The sequence below is a fragment of the Natrix helvetica genome (assembly GCF_964273705.1).
Source record: "Natrix helvetica genome assembly, chromosome: 1".
Taxonomy (NCBI): Eukaryota; Metazoa; Chordata; class Lepidosauria; order Squamata; family Natricidae; genus Natrix; species Natrix helvetica.
In genome coordinates, this window is record NC_138548.1 from 212,580,745 (window position 1) to 212,602,930 (window position 22,186).

General features: G+C 40.1%; 1 protein-coding gene across 2 annotated transcripts in view; it reads left to right on the forward strand.

The window, feature by feature from the left end:
• The first annotated feature begins 627 nt into the window (after window positions 1-627).
• Window positions 628-22,186, forward strand: part of ITGB7 (integrin subunit beta 7) — a 53,403-nt gene continuing 31,844 nt past the window's right edge. For both annotated transcript variants that reach the window (XM_081935528.1, XM_081935529.1), the window contains exons 1-3: window positions 628-812; window positions 13,217-13,304; window positions 15,500-15,573. In XM_081935528.1, coding sequence (XP_081791654.1) covers window positions 13,220-13,304; window positions 15,500-15,573 — 159 coding nt within the window. In that variant the 5' untranslated portion in view covers window positions 628-812; window positions 13,217-13,219. The remainder of the gene's footprint in view (window positions 813-13,216; window positions 13,305-15,499; window positions 15,574-22,186) is intronic.

Sequence of the window (22,186 nt, forward strand, 5' to 3'; positions counted from 1 at the left end):
CACAGGCTCAAGATTGACTCAGCCTTCCATCCTTCCGAGGTCGGTAAAATGAGGACCCAGATTGTTGGGGGGCAATATTGCTGACTCTGCAAACTGCCTAGAGAGGTCTGTAAAGCACTGTGAAGTGGTATATGAGTCTATTGCTATTGCTAATTGTTGTAGTTGTGGGAAGATTTGATGCAATGGGAAGCTATTTGCATTATAAGCCTAGAGGTGGATTTGATGGAATATCCTCAGCATTTGTCAGCTACAGACTGCCATTCAACAGGCAAAGCTTTTCACAACCTAGAATTTTGCCAGTCTGATGCCTGCCTTTAAAAAGCAACAACCGGGTAGTTTCATGTGATCATGAGATGATATAAGCAAAGAGCTTTCTTGATGTCCTCCAGATGTGCATATTCCCATGAGCTTTGCTAAACCACAGGACTGCAGATTGGGGAAGAGAGATAGCATGGGGCTGTGATAAGTCACGCTTCTCCCTTGGCCATGAAAAGCTTCATCTGTTAAAGTTCCTCCCATCACCAACTCTTTCTTGTTGTCTGTTCAGCTCTTAGTTAGTTCCCTCCCTGGAGCTGGTTCAAGGACAGGGGCTGTCCTTCTGTGTGACCTCTCTGCTTTCTTCTCAGCCCATAGAACATAAGGAAAGATACATGCACCAGCAGAAATGAGAACAACAGGAGGAAGTCTCTGATCAACTCTGTTACTGCTCCTTTGAATCAAGAAACAAATCTTAAGGCTGTTCCTCTGCCTGTCCAGGGAGATCCCTGTCCCAAGCAGCTCTTACGACCAGGTGTACCAAGGGGTGGAATGTGGTAAGTTCTCCTTGTAATTATGGTCTGTTTATTTGGTTTTATTTGCAAGGTTTTTGTCTCAAACTGAAGGGGAGAAGTCAATGCAACTTTTATTTGCTATGGGTCGGCTTTTGTACTTTTGAAAGGCATCACTGTTTGAGAAAACCAAAAATGAACTTATGATGGTGTTTTTCTTCTTTAAAAAAAAGGCCACCACCAATACTCCATCAAGGGCTGCTATATGCTCACTGCTGTTAATGGCACAGTCACGCTAGCTAGGCAGTAACTGGCAATCACACAATGGGATCCAAAGAAGGAAGGGAAGTACATGTCCATGAATTATCACCTTACTGTAAATCGGTCACCCTCCCCTCCTCACCCCGCCACTTTCTCTTCCTCTTGGCATGTCACACTTTTTAGCTCTGGTGTTTAAGAATGAAAAAGTCTGAGGTTACAGAGACAGTGTCAACACCCTTATACATAAAAATATATATGACTATTTTAAAGAATCACTTGGCTTCCCACTCTGTAAATGGTTCGTTTCTGAAAAGGAGCCTCCGTGCTTACAAGATATATGCCCACCTGTGGTAATGACATACACTTCGCATTAGTAAGCCTGGGAAGAGACTGATCTGAATAAGGGTTTGTGACAGGACACATTTTCCCCACTTCCAATTATTTAACAAAAGCAGCAGGGGAAGCATCTGCCCAAATTTTAAATGATTTTGATGAGATTGAGGAAATTAGAAAGAGTCTGAGCTCAGAAAAAAAAAAATCATAGTAGAGAACAATCTAGGTGTCAAATTCTCCTGCCAAGCTCTTGCTGTTCCAACTAGCCGGCCTGGCTTAATCAGAACTTCTAACCTCCCTGGCAATTTTAAACTGTATATTTAAATCTTTTGGGTATTTTAATTGTTTTAATTGTATTAATTTTATTGTTATTTATTTTAACTTTGTGGCTTTTACTTTTTGTATTGTTAATTGTCAATGTATTTACCTCCTCCATGCCACATGCCTTTATATTTGATTATACGTCGCCCCGAGTCCCTTCGCGGAGAGGGCGCGACTGATAAATTGAATCAAATAAATAAAATAAATAAATAAATTGCTGAAAAATACACAAGCAATATCCTCCAACTGAATTCTGCCCTGCAGTTTTCTAACATTCTTAGGCGTATAAATTAAAGGGGTGTTTATGCTACATAAAATAATCAAATCCTCATTATCTCTGGAATATCTTCAATTTCTCTAATGTACAGTACTTTTGTTGGATAAAGTGCTGCATTTGTCTTTTTGATTTTAATCTGATTTTTACTTATTTTTTATTTATTAACTTTATATAATGTCCATCTCATTGATAAGGCAACTTTCAAAATGGTATAAACATAAATATAAAAACAAAGTTAAGAAAACCTGCATAAGAACTAAACTAGGACTTGGTTATTTACAATTTGCAAATGAAGCATTGTTTTATTGTGGCCTCATGTGTCTTTGTTTTTTTACAAAAAAAGAAGTAGTAATCCCTTAATTCGGGGCAGGGGCAGGGCAACTAGATAGAGCTGAGCGTTTAATGGCCGGATGCCCTTCCTGATGCCTACATGGAGTTCACAGCAGATATTTTTTCTTTTCACCCTAAGAGAGAAACTACCTACGTTTGAACTCTCAACCTTCTTAGTGGAAAGAGAGCACCTTCACCACTAAACTACCACACTGCTGTGGCCACATAATAAAACATAATTTTTGTTCGTTTGTCTGTTTGTTTATTATAATATTTATATAGCTGCCCATCTTTCCTGGGCACTGCCCAATATAAAGTCATATAGAACACAACCAATTAAAAAAATACAATAAAAATCAGTTCTAATATGCAATTATCTAGTCTTTGCCCAATGATTGAGGGAAAAGCTAGGTCTTCAAAACCTTATTTTCTGGATGTTTTTCTATTTTAATTGTTTTTAATTGCTTTAGAATTCTAAGTTGCCCAGAATCACTTGATAGATTTGGCTATAAAAAATTGAATGAATGAATGAATGAATCAATCAATCAATAGATGAAGGCCTGCCAGACTTCAGGGGACAGATTATATATGTATATCAAATATGTCTATCACTTGATAAAGTGTCTAGGTTCAAATCAAAAATATGTTTTTGCTTCATATTGTTTCTCATTAGGTGGGCCTATAATGCCCAATCAGCTACAAAGTTATCTTCTATAGGTGTGTGTGTGTGTGTGTGTGTGTGTGTGTGTGTGTGTCTATGTCTGTATATATGTGAGTGTGTGGTGTCCATGCAAATGCAATTCTGTTCTCTAAATTTGCAGTTGTTTTCCTGTCATTTTTCAAAGATACAATGTGAAGGATTATGTGATTGTTTTCACAATCCAACTGGATGTGTTTATATTTCCTGTATCTATTCTTTCAATGCAAAGCCAGCATCTGCAGTTCTTTAGCTTAGTTGTACTAAGTTCTGTGGACCATACAAAGGGCTCAATGACTACCTTTGTTCCTCAGAGCTCCAATCCATCAACACTCTTAGAGAGCAGCAGGAAACCCATTACAGCTGGAAGCTGGGCTGTGTGTTTTTACTAACTGGCAGTGGAAATTTCAAGCTGCTGTTCTATTTCAAGTTTTAAAATGTGAAGTGAGAAGCAGATCATTTCTTTGGAAATACCCAGAAATACCCAGATACCCAATACACTGATTTTTTTTCTTTATTGATTTATTGCTCAAATTAGTGATATGCAACACAATGGTTCCTTTCTAGTACTAGAGTGTCTTTTACTATTAGGAAGTACCACTGTGTTCACTTTTAAAAAAGAGGACCAGGTGTAGGAAAAGCACATTTCTAGCCTGTTAGTGGCAGAGAAATATTTGATCGATTTTTTTTTATGACCATGGGGTTAATAATAATAATAATAATAATAATAATAATAATAATAATAATTTTATTTGTTAGCCACAACCCTCTCCCGAAGGACTCGGGGCGGCGTACAATCAAAACAAATAAAATACAGATAAAGACAAACATACATAAGAACAAAGACATATACATGTGCATGGAGGAGGTAGACTGATGAGTGAAAACAATTAAAAACACAATTTAAAATCCCATTGAATAAATTACCAAATTAAAAACCCGTCAGGAGCGATATGAGGTTATGGTTGAGCCAGGCCAGCTATTTGGAATAGGTGGGTCTTGAGCTTTACACGGAAGGAGCGGAGGTCAGTGGTGGTCCTAATATCCGGGGGGAGGTCATTCCACAGGGCTGGGCCCGCCACAGAGAAGGCTCTGCTCCTAGGCGCCGCCCCTCGGCACTGTCTGGTGGCCGGCACCTGGAGAAGTCCCTCTCTGTGCGAGCGAATGGGTCGTAGGGATGTATGGGGCAGAATACGACCCTCAGGAGTAAAATACACACATATAATATATACATGCACACAATAGAAGATAATTTCTTAGCTCAGATTTTTTTGGATGGGTAACGTAACTTATGTTTCTTCCCATGGAATCTCTACTTGCTCTTTTCTCTGTACCAGAGGTGGTATTCAGCCAGTTCTGACAGGTTCTCAAGAACCGGTAATGGAAATTTTGAATAGTTCAGAGAACTGGCAAATAGGCTGACCCCCCCCCCCCCCCGCTGCCTCCCATCTGATCTTCTATTGTTGCCCTGAACAGGAGAACGAAGCTGGAAAGCAGGTTAATGGGATGGGGAGGGAATGGGGATTTTGCAGTAACCTTCAACTGCCACGCTTACAAAACCACACCACTCCCACAAAGCCACGCACAAAGCCACGCCCACAAAACCAGTAGTAAAAAAAAATTGAATCCCACCACCGCCCTGTACCTTCTACTGCAGGGTTTCCCAACCTTGGCAATTTTAAGACATGTGAACTTCAACTCCCAGAATTCCTTAGCCAGCTAGAGAATCCTGGGAGTTGAAATCCACACATCTTAAAGTTGCCATGGTTGGGAAACCCTGTTGTTCTGGGTCAAATGGCAAATTGCTGTCTATCTCTGATTAAAGGAAGAAAATAAATCATATTGATTCAAACAGGGCAATTATCCACAATTAATTCTAGTTCATGCTCTGGAGTGACCTCCGGAGTGAGATTTTCTAGAAATTTCAGTAAATGAAGCATGAGAAAAGAAACCTGATTCAAGTGTCTTTTGTTTGACTAATAGTAAGAATACAACAAGATTTATTTCTGCTATAACTAAAGCAACAAGGAGATGTGGTGAGTGACTTAGTCCTTTTAGAGAAAGTAAACCCAACTGGATGTATTTGACAAAGTGTGTTTGGGGTATGGAGAGAACCCACTTTCCTTACAAGCCAAGCATTTCTTTGGAATAATATTTGGGACCTGTCGAGTTTGACTCTATTTGGCTTACATTGACTAAATTATCAGAATTGCAATTTTCAAAGATGAACTTGCTTTCACAGAAATAGGCAGATTTGCTTAGCTGCATGTGGAGACGTAAAGTGAAAAATCATGATATTTTCTTTGTGAAATATTCATCTGTCTTCAGGGAGCATTTTGTTTTTACTCAATCATTAGTTATTCATTTTACTTGTGTATGAAGTGATTTTATAGATAAGGAAGAGGAGTAATGATGTGATAGGACTATGCTTCCATCATGCCAAAGAGTTTTGTTCCGGGCAATTTTGGATTCACAGATCTCAGACAGTAGATAACAGGAAAGAGAACAAGTAATTCTCCGTTTCCACATACTGCTTCAAGATCACATCTTCCTTTTCACCCATTTAATCATCCTGTCACTTCAAAATCAGGAGGATAAAATGAGGAACGTTGCAGTTGGACACACCTCTTTCTATCCTTTTCCCAGAACTGACACATAATGACAATAGCTTCAGATAGATATCTATTTTTCAAAAAGGGTATTTCACTTTTCTTACATAAGATTTCATAAAAACTGCTTCATAATTCAAGTAGGGTTGTTTCTGCTGCCTGTACATTTTCTCATTCCCAAAACATCTCTGGTTTTCCACCCATTTAGCAAAGTTATTATTATTATTATTATGCTTCCAGAGATTCAATTCATACCTCTGTCTTTCTCCTCTAAATATCACCTCGGGCTTCACTGATTTTGAAAACAGCAGGAAAGATTGGACATGTTCCATGACGTGACCATTCAAAGTGCAACATTTCACCTTTGTGTTCCCAGGTTAAAATAAACAAAACAATCTGGCAAACTCAGTTATGGATCAGAACCCCATAAAATAAACAAAACAATCTGGTAAACTCAGTTATGGATCAGAACCCCATAAAAGGTCAGGACAAGTTCCTGTTGCTAAATATAACAAGGTAGGCATTGCATGCTGACAATGGCTGGCTGACCTTGTAGAAATTCAGAAGCCAAGCAGGCAGGGGTGAAATCCTCCTGGTTCAGCCTGGTTCAGCCGAACCAGCAGGGACAATTGGCATCAGTTCTCCGAACCGGTGGCAAAAATCCCTGGTGGCCCCGCCCATGCCCGCCTGGTCGCCCTGTCACCGCTCACCTCTTCCAGCTGCTCGATCCGCCCACCCAATCTGAACGTTTCTCCCTCCGTTCACAGCAGAGCTGCTGCCGCCTGTTCCTTTAAAATACTTCGACCCCCGGGAGGGAGGGAGCCAGGGGGGACCATAAAGGGAGTAGAAGCTCTGCTGTGAATGGATTCATATACACACCTTTTCCTACCAGGTTCTATGGGCGTGGCTTGGGGGGGTGGGCATGTGACTGAGTCGGCATGTCCTTGAGTGACATAGTGTGGCCACGCCCATTCAGTCACAAGACCCCACCACCAAGCCACACCCACAGAACCAATAGGTAAAAATAATAATTTCACCACTGCAAGCAGGGCTGATTCTGGTTAGTCCTGAATGGGATTGCCAGGAAATACAAGGACTATTAGGCAGTGATATAAGAGTTACAAAGAATATAACATATCTTGAGCTTACAAGCATGGGGGCAGCAGCACAAGGGTGAGAGGTATTTAAAAAAGCAAGAAATGGCACTGTGATGCAAGCCACACCTCTTTTGTATGGGTGGGACTTGCACTACAATGCCACACCCCTCTCTCGACTTATTTTCCAAAGGATTTGAAGGCAGGACAAGAAGCAATGGATGGAAACTAAGCAAAGAGAGAAACAATCTAGATTAGTTAATGGTCGGATAAGAGGCAGCTGAGCCTACTGAAAGAATGGGGTGTGACACACATCTCAGAAGGGGCCCTCCCTAGTTTCTTCAACTGCAAAGAGGAGTTTCAAAATTTATGCTTGATCTTATGTAGGGCAAGAGGACTTACAAAGAACAAATCTTATGATAAAGGCAGCTTTGCCTGCATATTTACTAATCACCATCCTTTCTTCAGTTCTAAGCCCCCCTTTTCCAAACTAAGGGGGAAAAGCCAAGTTTTTGATATTAAAAGCCCTTCATGAAATGTATGATCACTATTTATTTTTTTTATTACAATTTTATGCCACCCAAATGACCTATAAGTTGACTCTGTTTTATCTACTATTTATGTCACCGTTTTAATCTCAGATACACTGACCCTAAAATAGCTTCCAAATTTCCCAGCCAGCATAATCAAGAGCTGGTCCATCGTATTTTGAGGCATGTGATTAGATTAGTTTTTTAAAAAAACGAGTTGGATTCAGAAAGCACTATCTCTGAAAGCTGGTGAGATTTTAAAGGATGAATAGTATGCTTAAATACTATTCATTTCAAAAAGGCATAAATCAAAACCCAAGCAAAGTGTGTTTGCACTTTATAACTAGTGGCAGAAAATGTAAATTAATCCCAGGTGGAGGAGAAGAAAGAGGAAAGGGGCAGAAGAAACCTTTGAACAAAATGTTCTATATAATATTAAATGCAACCGTCTATAATGCCTCACTGACTTTTGAATAATAAATTAATCATATGAACTCTCTTTGTTCTAATTTTTTCTATATTTTTGTTCCAGGTCTTTTAACCAGTAGATTCTGTTAATTCATCATCATTTAAAATATTCCTTTTCTTTTTTTCTGCCCAAAGCGTTATTACTGAACTTTGGAGTCTATAGTATCTTTGTAAATAATAATCTTGAATATGTTTATTTGAAAATAATTTAATCTCTAGACTCTGTTAATTCATATCATTTAAAATGTTCCTTTTCTGCCCGAAGCATTATTACTGAACTTTGGAGTGTATCGTATCTTCGTAAATAATAAACTTGTATATGTTTATTTGAAAAGATTTTTTAAAATCTAATAGGTAGCCAAAAGTGAAATAATTTGATATTATTCTTAAAGGACTATTTGAAAATGGCTGTAGAACTACAGAGAACTGTATTTGGGGTTACGTTTTGTGTCTGAAATTAATATATATACAAACAACAATTAGAGTTTTATTTTCAGTCCTAAAAAACAAACAAACTGATACATATTGAATCCTCTTGCTCTGGAAATATCGTCACACCCCTCTGCTTTTGATGCCACACCTGGTGTGAGCTGTGGTATCATCTATTCCCATCCACTAACCTCAAGCAAAATACTTATCGGAAAGCCAATACAACGGAAATTAAAACCAAAAGCAATTTTAGCTGAGTTTTGAGGCATGTGTTTAAAGAGTGTTCAGAATCACGCGGTGCATTATTTCCCAAACTGGGCAAGCTAAGATTTCTGCACTGCTTCAGATGAATTGAATCTACATTGCTCCTTTATTATCTACTAAATGGCAAAAAGATAGCAGTTTAAATGATAATGTGTATGTTTTTTTTAATAATGACAACAGGACTGTCATGCCATAGTGTAAAGTCCTTCATAAGTAACAAAAATATGACAAAAAGAACTTAAAAGAATAACAGAGTTGGAAGGGACATTGGAGGTCTTCTAATCCAAACCCCTGCTTAAGCAGGAGACCCAATACCATTTCAAACCAATGGTCCAGTTTTTTTCTTGAAAAACTTTCAGTGATGGAGCAACCACAACTTCTGGAGGCAAGCTGTTCCACTGATTATTTTTTCTAACTGTTAAAGGTTAAGGTTTCTGTATACTTGCTCTATATATGGTTGCTGCCATATGTATACACCAATGTTGGTGCTTCTCTGACTCGCTTCAAAAACCAGATTTTAGAATCCAGAGCTTTGATTTAATTATTTTTTCTTTGCATCCTATATTCGCTCATTCTTTAAACAGCATCCACATAGTCCCTGGCGTTGTACAGTTCTATTACACTTTCAGGTTTTGTAGGTTATCTGTTTCTTTCATCTTTATAAAGGAATCCTTTACCTTTAAAAGACATTTCTGCGAATTCAGCCTACTGTATTGTTTCCTGTTGGGTAGGGTGGGGCAGGAAAAGCAAGCGATGGCTGTTAAATCACTTCTTTTGCAGTCCATATTTACATGTGGATAAGATTCATGACATATGGGAAGAATTAATTTCTGAGGGTGATTTCATAAGAATTGAGCTGGTGTTTTGTTTTGGGGTTGGTTTTTTTGTTTTTGTTTCCAAACAAGCTTGGAGAAGAACAATTAAATTGTGCTTCCTTCTGATTAGTAGTCATAAATTACTTACATGCCTTTGGAAACACAGCAATATTTGGACTGACAGGAGAAGTGGTATATTGGTCTACGCTTTGCAAATCTTCATCCTTAAGGAGGCTGCATTGCATTTCAAACTAATGTTGGTGAAATGGTTCTTATCTCTATGCACAGGGCAACTGGTCATTCTTGTATATTAAAATGCTAGCTGTTCTTAAAATATATGTCTCTGTCATTTCATTACAGCCCATCACTTCTCCTGAGGTGACCAGCTATAAGATGAAATAAATAAATAAATCCTAGAAGCAGCTAATAGATTAGGAAATGGTTAATGGTGCTTTCAAAAACTTTTGAAAAGTTGCAAACAAAATCTATATAATTTGCCAAAAATAGCTGAATTGCAATAAACTGAATAGAATATCTGTTACGTTCTCTGGACAAGATCCACTGGCTTACCTCAGAAATCCATAGTTTTGAATATACTAGACAATCTTTTAAAAAGATTAAATCAACAATTCAGTTTCACTGACAATTTAAAACTTAATGCAATTAAACATTATTAATTCATATAAAAACTGAGGTAGAGATTTGAAACTTCCTCTTTTAAACCATTTATAGTTTCAGACTTTTAACAATGTGAAATATATTTCCTATGATTCCAAAATGAAATCTATTTATCAAAATATTATTTCCATGTTTATTGGACCCCTTGGGATGTTTTAAAAGGTTTAGTTACCCTCTTTATCTTGGAGATAAAATAAATTGGAAGATGCACTAATATGCATGGTTACTTAACTGGTTGAGTATTCTTATCATGAATCAGATATCTGGAAAGAAATTAAAGCTTAAGGATGCTAATATTGTATTAAACTATATTCCCAAAATTTAGAATTCCTCAGTTCAGAATTTTGTGTATGCTATGCCTGGATTGTTGTTTATAAAATCATCAAGTGTTGCTAGAGTAACATTTATGTAGTCAAAATCTGCTGAACAGTGTGGTACCCTTTCTCTTTATATCTTTTTTGTTGTAAAGGAAAGACTTGACAATATAAAGCCGAGATTCAATATATTGTTTAAAAATAAAATTGTAGCAATGTTCACAGAACTGTAATAATTGTTATTTGACTTGAACTTCTTTCAGTTTTTAATTTCCTCTTTTAAAACTTGTATTTCTATATTTCGTTTCTGTTTTGCAGTCCTAGCAAGGCAAAGAAATAATACTTTTAAGAAATTGTCACTGCACTATGGAATAGAATAGAATTATTTATTGGCCATGTGTGATTGGATACACAGGGAATTTGTCTTTGGTGCATATGTGCTCAGTGTACGTAAGGAGAATAAAATACATTCATCACGAATAAAAAGATATAACAGTGATAGTCATAGGTTACTAATAAGCTATCAAATCGTACTAGGAAACAATTAAAAATATAAATTGAAAGATACAAGCAACATGGTTATAATCATACTGTAAGTGGGGAGAGATAGATACTAGGAAGGAAGAGAAGAATAGCAGTAATACATTCTTAGTAAATTATTGACAATTTTGTGGGAATTAGTTGTTAAGCAGTGTTTAAGGCTGGACTAATCCTTTCTGAAGGAAAGAAATGGGTGTGTTGAAGTAACAAATTTGGAAACTTGGAAGTGTGGTTCATGGGAAATGAGAGAAGTCTCCATTTCCAGCCAGAAGCTTGTAGTTGTGGAGGCAATTCCAGAAATTGTTTCTATTAATCTGATTTTTGACTCTCAGGACAAGAACTCTAAATACAGTGCAATCCTTGATATACAGAATATAATTATCTTACTGATAACTGTGGGTTTGATGAGATTATAAATCATGCAACTGATCTTTTATTTAGCACATATATCTATGCAGCTCAAGCACTACAAAAGAGATCCAAATGTTTTTCAGCATTCCTTATAAAACAGGGAAAGGGAATTCTTTTCTGGTTGAGTATTGGAAACTGTGAAGAGAAGCCAACTCAGCAGATGATAATTGTATCTTTTAAGTGCTTAAATATGTTTGCTACTCTTAAAGGAGCACCCTGTGTTTATTTTGAGGAAAATGCAGCATTTTTGCAGAGGGGAAAATAAATCAAAAATGTAATCTGATGAATATTTTAGTTGCTTTGATTTTATGGTTCCCCACCCCTAAATTTACTTATTTATGTGAGAATCGTTTTAAGTATGCATATACTTCTGGCTTAGTTTTAAATTTTTGTTTTGTTTCTACTTTGTGGAATGTTGAGCAGCGATTTAGCTAATTTTTATCTGGGGGGGGGGGGGGGGAGAGAGAAACACTTCTTTCCAAAAATACTTCAAGTGGAAACAGTTAGGGTGGAGCATTTTTTTAGCTTTGATTTTCTTTGACCCAAGTCATAAGAATAACTTTCCATTATATTTCCTAACTCTATCTATGAAGAAAATGATTCAAAGCAGGCAAGTCCCTTGTTTGTTTAAAATGTATATTTTGACTCATTATGTTGTGCAGAAAAAAAGATGTTGAAATATAGTTTTGCATCATTTCATTAATTTCCCAGGGTACTAAAATTGAACTGGGTGGCACAGTGATTAGATTGCAGAATTGCAGGCAAACTCTGCTTATTGCCAGGAGTTGGATCCTGACCGGCTCAAGGTTGACTCAGACTTCCATCTTTCCAAGGCCAGTAAAAATGAGGATCCAGATTTTTGGGGTCAATGTGCTGACTCTGTAAACTGCCCAGAAAGGGCTGTAAAGCACTGTGGAGTCTATATAAGTGCTATTGCTATTAAAGTCATATGGCAATGAATAAGCATGAATATGGGTCTATTGTGAGTTAATTCATACAAAGGATACAACAGCACTAAAAACCTTTCCATTCTATAGCAGTTGACCTCAATAGCCCAATGCTTTTTTCACAATATGGCCTTCTGGGTGGTAGCATAAAGAATATTGTATGTATGCAACAGTTAGGAGAGATGGGGAGGGAGGGAGGGGGAAAGGGGAGGGAGGGGAGAGAGGGGGGAGAAAGGGATATATATGTGTTTTCTGAGGTTTTCGCGGGTGTTTGTATGTACGTCTTTGGTTGTTCGGGTTTTCTCCCGCGTAGAATTGGAAGTATCTTCACGACGTTTCGATGAAGTCTCATTCATCATCTTCAGGCTGGTGCTTCCGGCTTGGTGCTCATTGCTCCTGAAACGTCGTGAAGATACTTCCAATTCTACATGGGAGAAAACCCGAACAACCAAAGACGTACATATTTGTGCTGATAAATAAATAAAGGGAGACTAGTATGGATCCATTTCAAGCTATTTAGCTCTCATCAGCTAGCCATACCCTTACTGGGATTCGAACCAGGGCTGTATTGCATACCAGGCCGATGTAATTGCCACTATATATATATCCCAACAACTTGTGAATCTTTGCATTTCCAGCTTGTAAATATATTCATGGATCTCAAAATGGGACAGGTAAATTCTTAGGAAGCTACCTGAAATTGGTTCCCCTTATTTATAAATCATATTTGTAAAGCCAATCAAGTCAGAATGTCTTTAATCTCTTTGGATCATGGAACAATTTGGCTTTCTAATCCAATATAGCCAACTTTGATTGGCAAGTTTTCAAGCAGAGCATTTTTGGATTTCATAATTTTGATACTTTACTTTAAAAAAAAAACCTTTAGACCTGCTATGGATTTGACTTGGGACTTTTATATGCAAAACACATGTTCAACCACTAGATCTTAGATCCTCCCTCAAGCTTCTACTGTGACAGTGATTTTAACATCTTGCTCTTTGGGTGAGGAAGAAAGCATTAAAAAATCTCTCTGTGTCTTCTTCTTTTCCTTCTCTCTCTCTTTCTTTCTTTCTTCCTTTCTTCCTTTCTTTCTTTCTTTCTTTCTTTCTCCTTCCTTCCTCTGCTTTTCAGGCTATGCTTTCCGATGGATGGACTGTGAGCCTTGGGATTCTGTTTGTGCTCCAAGGAATGACGCATGGGGAGAAGATAGCAGAAACAGGTAATGTGTGCGGACCCGTGTGGAGAGATAGTTCCAAACTTTGTCCATGTTGCGATTCTGTATTGATTTGCTTTCCCAACTTTTTCCACTCACAATGTAATCCAACATGCATTGACTTAGTTGCATGTATCTGTTCTGGATTCAGTGAAACCTGCACCCATGCAGTGACACTGACCTGAGCTTGACAACCATTGTTTATTTGGGTGACTTAGAGATTTCCAAGATGGAAAAGTCATGTTGAAAGAGATGGTCAGGAAAGAATGCTGGCCAGCTGGGGTAATTGTCAGATTTATTGGCTGTGGTTAATTTTTACATTATTATTGTGTTGTGCTACTATTGTATTTTGAGGGAGAGAAATTTAGAATCAGAAAAGGAGAAAGTCTACAGAATCTAGGAGAAAGTCTAAGGAGGCTTTAGTGGGAGGCCCCTCTAATCACTACTCATGCGCCCCTGAAACATGCATGATATATTTGTTGTACACCACCAGAGTGCTTTGTGAGATGGGCAGCTGTACAAATTGGACAACTAAATAATTCACTTGTTCATTTGTTGAGTGATTTGAATGCTAAGCAATGAAACCTTTTCAAAGGCAGATTTCTGCTTACAATTTCTCGCTGGTGATATAGACCCTGTCGCCAGCAGTAGATCAGAAGCTTTCATGCCAATTATCCCAGTTATCACTTAAGCTTTTATTTTCAATATCCTGAAAGATGGAGACTCCTCCTACTTCTTCTACTACTCCTCCTCCTCCTCCTCCTCCTCCTCCTCCTCCTCCTCCTCCTCCTCCTCCTCCTCCTCCTCCTCCTCTTCTTCTTCTTCTTCTTCTTCTTCTTCTTCTTCTTCTTCTTCTTCTTCTTCGTCCTCTTCGTCTTCTTCGTCTTCTACTTCTTTTCTTCTTCTTCCTCCTCCTCCACCTCCTTCTTGGATGAGAAAAATAAACAATTTTTTTTGGACAAACTTATATTTGGTGTCTGACAGGATTTATCCCCGAATGAACTTATTACTCACACACCCATGATATACAATACAATACAATACAATAGCAGAGTTGGAAGGGACCTTGGAGGTCTTCCAGTCCAACCTCCTGCCTAGGCAGGAAACCCTATACCGTTTCAGACAAATGGCTATCCAACATCTTCTTAAAGACTTCCAGTGTTGGGGCATTCACAACTTCTGGAGGCAAGTTGTTCCACTGATTAACTGTTCTAACTGTCAGGAAATTTCTCCTCAGTTCTAAGTTGCTTCTCTCCTTGATTAGTTTCCACCCATTGCTTCTTGTTCTACCCTCAGGTGCCTTGGAGAATAGTTTGACTCCCTCTTCTTTGTGGCAACCCCTGAGATATTGGAACACTGCTATCATGTCTCCCCTAGTCCTTCTTTCTCTTAAGCTAGACATACCTAGTTCCTGCAACCGTTCTTCATATGTTTTAGTCTCCAGTCCCCTAATCATCTTTGTTGCTCTTCTCTGCACTCTTTCTAGAGTCTCAACATCTTTTTTACATCGTGGCGACCAAAACTGAATGCAGTATTCCAAGTGTGGCCTTACCAAGGCATTATAAAGTGGTATTAACACTTCACGTGATCTTGATTCTATCCCTCTGTTTATGTAGCCTAGAACTGTGTTGGCTTTTTTTGGCAGCTGCTGCACACTGCTGGCTCATATTTAAATGGTTGTCCACTAGGACTCCAAGATCCATCTCACAGTTACTACTATTGAGCAAGGTACCAGCTACAGTATACTATACCTGTGCATTTTGTTTTTCTTGCCTAAATGTAGAACCTTACTTTTTTATCATTGAATTTCATTTTATTAGATAGTGCCCAATGTTCATATAAATGATATAAACTTGTAACATAAATATATACCTTGAAATTCAAGTTGGTGCTGGGCACCAGTCTTAGAAGGGTCACTTTTTGCTAGTCCAGTTTGCCACTAGCCGAATAACAGTTTGAAAATCCTGTTGGGAAGTCCCATCTAATCCATTTTCCAAGGGGATAGCTTTACCCTATGGCACCTAACAGGTCGTCACTTTAGGGCTTTTTCGGGAAGTGGATCCAAAGAAGGAGACAGGATCTGTGCAACCTTATGGATTTTTGGAAAGTAGAATGAGGAAGGGAGAACAGGAAAGAGAGGAAGGAAGAGCTGGTGGGGAGAGCGACAGGCCTCATTGTGGTCGCTTGTGTTTCCTTTTCAGGATCCTGCCAGCCTCAGCCTTCCTGCCATGAGTGCATTCAGTCCCACCCCAGTTGTGCCTGGTGCAAGCAGCCGGTGAGTCCTCAGTCTCGTGAGCCCCTCTTGCCATTTATTCCCCTCCATATCCTGTTTCCAACACCACCTTAGAGGGACTCGGAATGCATTTGGTCTAAGAGCAGCATCCAGAGCTGAAAGATGTGGGTATCTTGTGGCTAAGAAGAGGGTAGCCTGTAACGCTCTCTTCTCTAGCCAGCCAAGAGGTAATGAAAAGAGAATACATTTCTAGGAATTTGAAGCCGGAACATTATGTTAGCTGCACCTGCTGCCTTTGTGCTTTGTATCTCTTCCTTCCCGGTAGCTGGTTGATTTGCCCCCTGGTATAGCCCCACTGAGCTGGAAAGTGAACCTTGAGGAGAGGAACCTTTGGGCTTTTGAGTTGAGGAGTTCTTGGTGAAGCTAAGCCCGGCAGCTGCGTTCTTTGCCAAGGTGCAAGATTTCCTTGAAGGCAGCAACATCAGCAGACTGGCAAGGCTGCCCTCTGATTCACCCCTTCCCTTTCAGTCTCAGTCGATGTGTGAAGATTTGAGTCAGCAAAGACTCAACAGCAGCTGCCCACTCCAGGCAACCGTGGGAAGTTGGAAGCGACCAAAGGGCTGTGATTCTTTGGCTGGCTAAGTCTTTGTTCTATGATTTGGGGTTTCCCTCATCTCTTTTTGAGACGTTCCTCAAAAGAAAGCACAATAAAAACGGGCAACAGGATGGGCATTCCCCCCCCCCCCCAGCCTTGACACCCAGTGGAAGCCATCCTCATTCCTCTTGGTTATCTGCTCTTCCCTGATCACACTCTAACCCCTCCAGGCCAGTACAGGAAGTTCAAAGTTACAACAGCACTGAAAAATGTGACTTATGACCTTTTTTCACAGTTATGACCTTTGCGGCATCCCCACGATCACGTGATCAAAATTCAGATGCTTGGCAACTGGTCCATACCTATGACCGTTGCTGTGTGCCCCAGTGTCAGGCGATCTCCTTTTGCAACCTTCTGAGAAGCCAAGTCAATGCGGAAGCCAGATTCACTTAACACCCCGGTCATTAACTTAACAACTGCAGCCATTCAAGTAACAATGGTGGCTAGGAAGGCCGTAAAATGGGGCAAAAAACCTCACTTAACAAATGCTTCACTTAGCAGCATAAATGTTGGGCTCAATTGTGGTCATGAGGACTATCTGTGTTCAGGTCCCCCAGAATCTATTTAGACAGCCCCCCCCTCCCAAAAACAGACCTTCCAATCATGACCATGTTTGCAAAGTAGTGTCTGCAACAAAGTAGGACTAACTAGCAGGGCCATGGTGGCGAACCTATGGCATGCATGCCACAGGTGGCACATGGAGCCATATTTGCTGGCACGGCAGCCCTTGAAAGCCATCAGCTCTGGTGCGCATGTGCATGCTGGCCAGCTGATTTTTGGCCTTCCGGAGGGTCGGGGGAGGCCGTTTTCGCCTCCAGAGCCTAGGGAGGGCCAAAACGGCCCAACCGGAAGTTTGGAAATGAACTTCCGGTTGGGCCGTTTTTCACCCTTCCCAGGCTTCAGGAAAGCCTCCAGAGCCTGGTGAAGGTGAAAATTCCCCCCTGCATGGGGATTGCTCGCACATGCGCAGTAGGGGGTCGCTTGGGCATGCGTGTGATAGCACATGCACACATAGTTTTGGGACACCTTTAGAAAAAGGTTAGCCATCACTGAACTAGGGTGAGCCCCTCCCCTCCCATCCGCATGTGCCTGTATCATGTGCTGCCACAAAGTGAGGTTTGTGTAGTTGATATCACTGCACATGCTCGGAGGCTGCAAAAGCACACCGTGTTCCATGCTCCCCAGCATAAAAACAGGCTGGCCAGCCCAGACGGCTTGTTTTCTGCTGAGACCAGATGACTGCTGGTCTCGGGGTTTTTTGCCATCCAGGCCTAATTTAAAATGCCAATTTTATTTATCTTAATTCTTTCTAATGGATTGGGTTTAAATAAAGATCAGGGAATCGAGTTAAATGAACGGGCCCATTTCCAGCCTTCCTGAACTTCCGGTAGGCCGATTTTTCACCCTCCCCTTGCCTTTTGGGAAAAAAAAAACATATTTGGGACATGTTTTCCTTTTCTTTGTTCATTCCTGTCGTCTAATACTGCTTCTTCCTCTATCTTTAAAAATACCGAATTAATATTAGAGAAATACTTCTGAATGCAAACCCTAAATGCAAACCACTGGAGAGCAATAGCAAAATCCATATTTGCATTGAAGAAGTAGAGCCTCTCCAGTGAGGTTGGAGGCGCATGTTCAGAGAATATTTTTTATAATACTTCAATCAGTTTGATGTAATGATTAAAGGCACCAGGGGACTGGGAGATTGTGAGTTCTAGTCCCACCATGGGTGGCTGGGTAACTTTGGCCCAATCACTCTCTCTCAACCCTAAGAAGCAGGCAAGGGCACACCATTTCTGAGGAGAGAAGGCAAACCTTGCCAAGAAAATTTCAGGCACTTCTTCAGGCAGTTTCCAAGAATAAGCCTCTGTGGCGCAGTGGTTAGAATGCAGGACTGCAGGCTACTTCTGCTGCCGGCTACCTGCAATTTGGCAGTTCGAATCTCACCAGGCTCCAGGTTGCATCCTTCCGAGGTGGGTAAAATGAGGACCTAAATTGTTGAGGGCCATAGGCTGACTCTGTAAACTGCTTTAGAGAGGGCTATAAAAGCACTGTAAAGTGGCATATAAGTCTAAGTGCTAAGTGCTATAAGTCACAACTGAGCAGAAGAAGAAGAAGAAAAGGTTAACTACAGTTAGTTCTCGACTTACAATCGCAATGGAGCCCAAAATTGATATTGCTAAGTGAGACTTTGATTAAGTGAATTTTGCCCCATTTAACGATCTTTCTTGCCATAGTTGTTAAGCAAATCACCGTAGTTGTAATTATGTTAAGCTAATCTACTTCTTCACTGACTTTGCTTGTCAGAAGCTTGCAAAAGGGTATCTCATGATCCGGAGGCAGTGCAACTGTCATAAATATAAATCACTAGCCAAATTTTGTCTGAATTTTGATCACACGGACATGCAACTGTTGTACGTGTAAAAAATGGTCATAGATAACTTTTTTTCAGTGCCGTACCCTTCCCCCCCCCCATGTTTTATTCGTTTTGTTTATATTACTTTCCATTTCCATCAAACAGTTTGTGATCTGGGTACAGTTATATGAACAGTCATAATCCACATATTTGTTGTTATATTCATCACAATAATATTAATAATATAACTATATAGTAATATAATTGCAATGACACATAACATCTTCACCTTCAAATTCTCTCCACATTAACATTTCCCCTTTTTATATCTCCTCTTTTCTAACTTCTATTGTCTAACCATTGATAAAATACATCCCAAGTCAAAAAACTATTCAGTTTCTTCTTCATCCTTAATAGTAAGCGTTAGTCTGAACGTTTCTGCGCATTCTAGTATTTTCTTAATTACATTCTCATCTGATGGAATCTCATCATTTTTCCATTGTTGTGCAAATACAATTCTGGTTCCAGTTAGTATATGTAAAACCAGATGTATAGTGTTCTTATCATATTTTTCCAGTAGAATGCTCAACAAAAATATCTCTGGTTTCAAGTCTATATGCTGTTTTATCATTTTTGCCAACCAAGTATGTATTTTTGTCCAATATTTTGGGGGGCAAGTCCACCACATATGGTTGATTACACTTCCAACATTTAGCAGATCTATCTTTACACATGTTGGCCAATCTTGCCAATGCAAAATGCCATATATAAAATACTTTGTCCAAATCTTCTTTGTATGCAGTTGACATAGTGCATAGTACCCTTTGAATGGACACTAAATGAATGGTCGTAAGCTAAGGGTTACTTGTACTAGGTTCCTCCATTACTAGATTCTCCTTACTAGATCCCTTTCTTGAGAACAATATGAATAATAAGGATAGTGGAAGTTTTCAGCCATACAACCTCAAGACAAAAATTGAAGAACCCACAGCTGGCATCTCTCTTTAGTCCAGGTTCTCTGTGCAAGAGAGAGGTTGGGTGAGTGGACTTTCTTTGGGCAAAATAATCTGCTTAAAAAATGCACCACCATTTCTACAGTAAAAGCAGCCTTGATTCCCCCAGAAGCAGCCCCACCCACCTTGGGTAATAGAGTCAACATGATGGCCGGAAAATCTCCTCAGGTGCTACTCCAGTTGCAGTGAAAGAACTCACCACATCCTGCCCAACTGCTTATCTGTATTGTGTGTTTAACTACTATCTGTCGTGACGGTATCTCCTAGGACCAGACCATCTTTTTTGTGGTTAGTGGTCCCTCTGAGGACTTCGAAGGGTGTCAGTGTAATGAAGGGTTGTGCTCGGTGGGGCAGGGCTGAAATGTGGGGGGCCTTCCTCTTGCCTTAAGGGCTTTTAAAAGGGAAAAACAGGAGGTTAAGCTTGTCAACGGCAGCAACTTTTAACTGTAAAAAGTGTTACTTAAAATTAGCTCTTTACCGCCAAATGTTAGGGTACTGCAAACACGAGGGTTTTCCTGCACTGGGTGCAAAGCTTTGTCAGACTTGAATTGGGAGGGGAGAAAACTCACTTCTGTTAGTCAGGTGGTAAAGCAATAGTTGTACTTTTCAAGTTTGCCCTCAGTCCAGAAACTTTGGTGCCTTGCATGGAACTGTCTATGGAGATTCTCAGTCATCCAGCTCATGGTTGTCCCAAAGGTGCTTTTTCAAGAGGCAACAGAGCTGAAAAAGCTGCTTGGATGAGAAGCGAAACGTCTTTAAAGAAAAACCAGGAAGCCAAGTTACCTCTTGAAAAAGCAGTTTTGGGAGAGCATGGAACTGTTTTCAAAAGGGGAAAAAATTCATTGACATCTAGATGAGTTTTTTTTTTTATTTAAAAAAAATTGAGGAAAAAAGTCTAGGTGATTTGAATGACTTTACACTCTGAAGAGATAAGAACTATGATGGAGCCTCACCTTGATTTCCTTCCTTCTCTTTCACCATCTTTCTGGATATGTTTAATAAATATCTTGAGCTTTGTGCACAATCTCGCTTTACATCCACCTCAAGAGGCAGGGAAATGCTGAATGCAATAATTACAGTATCTTGATTTTTGATTTTTTTTTAATGTAACATGCCCAAGGAGACAAAATATCCATCTCCTGGAAAACTCTTCTAGGCCCCCTGAAGCATTCCAGGTACATCCTTGGGCAAAATGAAACAGGTCTCACAATCACATTTTTTCAGACTACAGGTAGTTCTCAACTTACAATAGTTCATTTACTGACCGTCAGTGACGTGCAGTCAGGTGAGGCAAGTGAGGCACAGCCTCACCACTCTCGTCATGAAAAAAAAAAGTAAAAGGAAAAAGCTGAGCTAGTTGCTGCCTCACCGTGGATGACTCTGCTTAACCTCACTGGTGCTCTCCCTCCCCAAGTGTAGTGACTTCCTCCCCAGGCCCCCATTCATTTCTCTCTCTCACACACACAGCTGGATAAAACTATATAAAAATCTAGCCCAGCTTCACTGATTACAAGTTTGAAAGGGCAACGTGGCTCCACCTGCAATCAAACTACACTTGGGGAGGGAGAGCACAAGCGAGCACTGAGGAGACCACAGGAGGAGGCAGGAAGCCAGGCAAAGAGCCATGCTGTAGTACACACATTTCCCCCCAGCCTCTTTCTTTTGGAAGGCTCGGCTCGGCTCCCCTCCGGCTTCTCTGCCTCTCCTCTCACCCCAGCCTGCCAGCAGGAGGTGGTGGGTGGGCTTTATTGTGTTCCAGGCATTTCCCACCCAGACAGCAGGCTGCATTTGCAATGGTGGAGGTGTTTGGGAAAGGCAGCAGGGGAATGGGGGGGGGGGGGGGGGAATGGCAGAGGAGCTGCTTTCAAGCCACTGGAAAAGATATCCAATCCAACTTTTGTGTGTGGGGGGGTTTGTTTGAGAGTGTGTGAGAGAGGGAAGGGGTAGGAGAGATAGTCCAATCCAACTTCTGTGTGTGTGTGTTTGTGTGTGTGTGTGTGTGTGTGTGTTTGAGAGAGGGGGAGGAAGGGAGAGAGGGAGGAAGGAGGGGAAGGAGAAGAAAAAGAAAGAAGGAGCAAAGGAGAAAAACAAATGCTGTCGCTTTAAATTGGAACTGAGCATGCCTGGCTGTGGAATTCTGTGGAGTCTAAAAATATTTGAAACCTAGCACTGTGTCAGAGCCTCACCAGTCATAAACCTCACTGCACGTCACTGCTGACCGTTCAAAGTTACATGCCCATTTTTCATACTTATAACCGTTGCAGTGTTCCCATGGTCACGTGATCAAAATTCAGACACTTGACAACTAACTCATTTTTACGACGGTTGAATTATCTTGGGGTCATGTGAACAGTTTTTGCGACCTTCTGACCAGCAAAGTCAATGGGGGAAGCCAGATTCGCTTAATCATATTACTAATGTAACATCTGGAGTGATTCACTTAACCAAAAAGAAAGGTCATAAAAATGGGGCAAGATTCACTTATCAAATGTTTCGCTTAGCAGCATAAATGTTGGGCTTAATTGTGGTTGTAAGCTGCGGACCACCTGTATACTAGTACCATGTTTTCCCCAAAATAAGACAGGTTCTTATTTTCTTTTGATCCCCGAAATAAGCACTTGGCCTTATTTT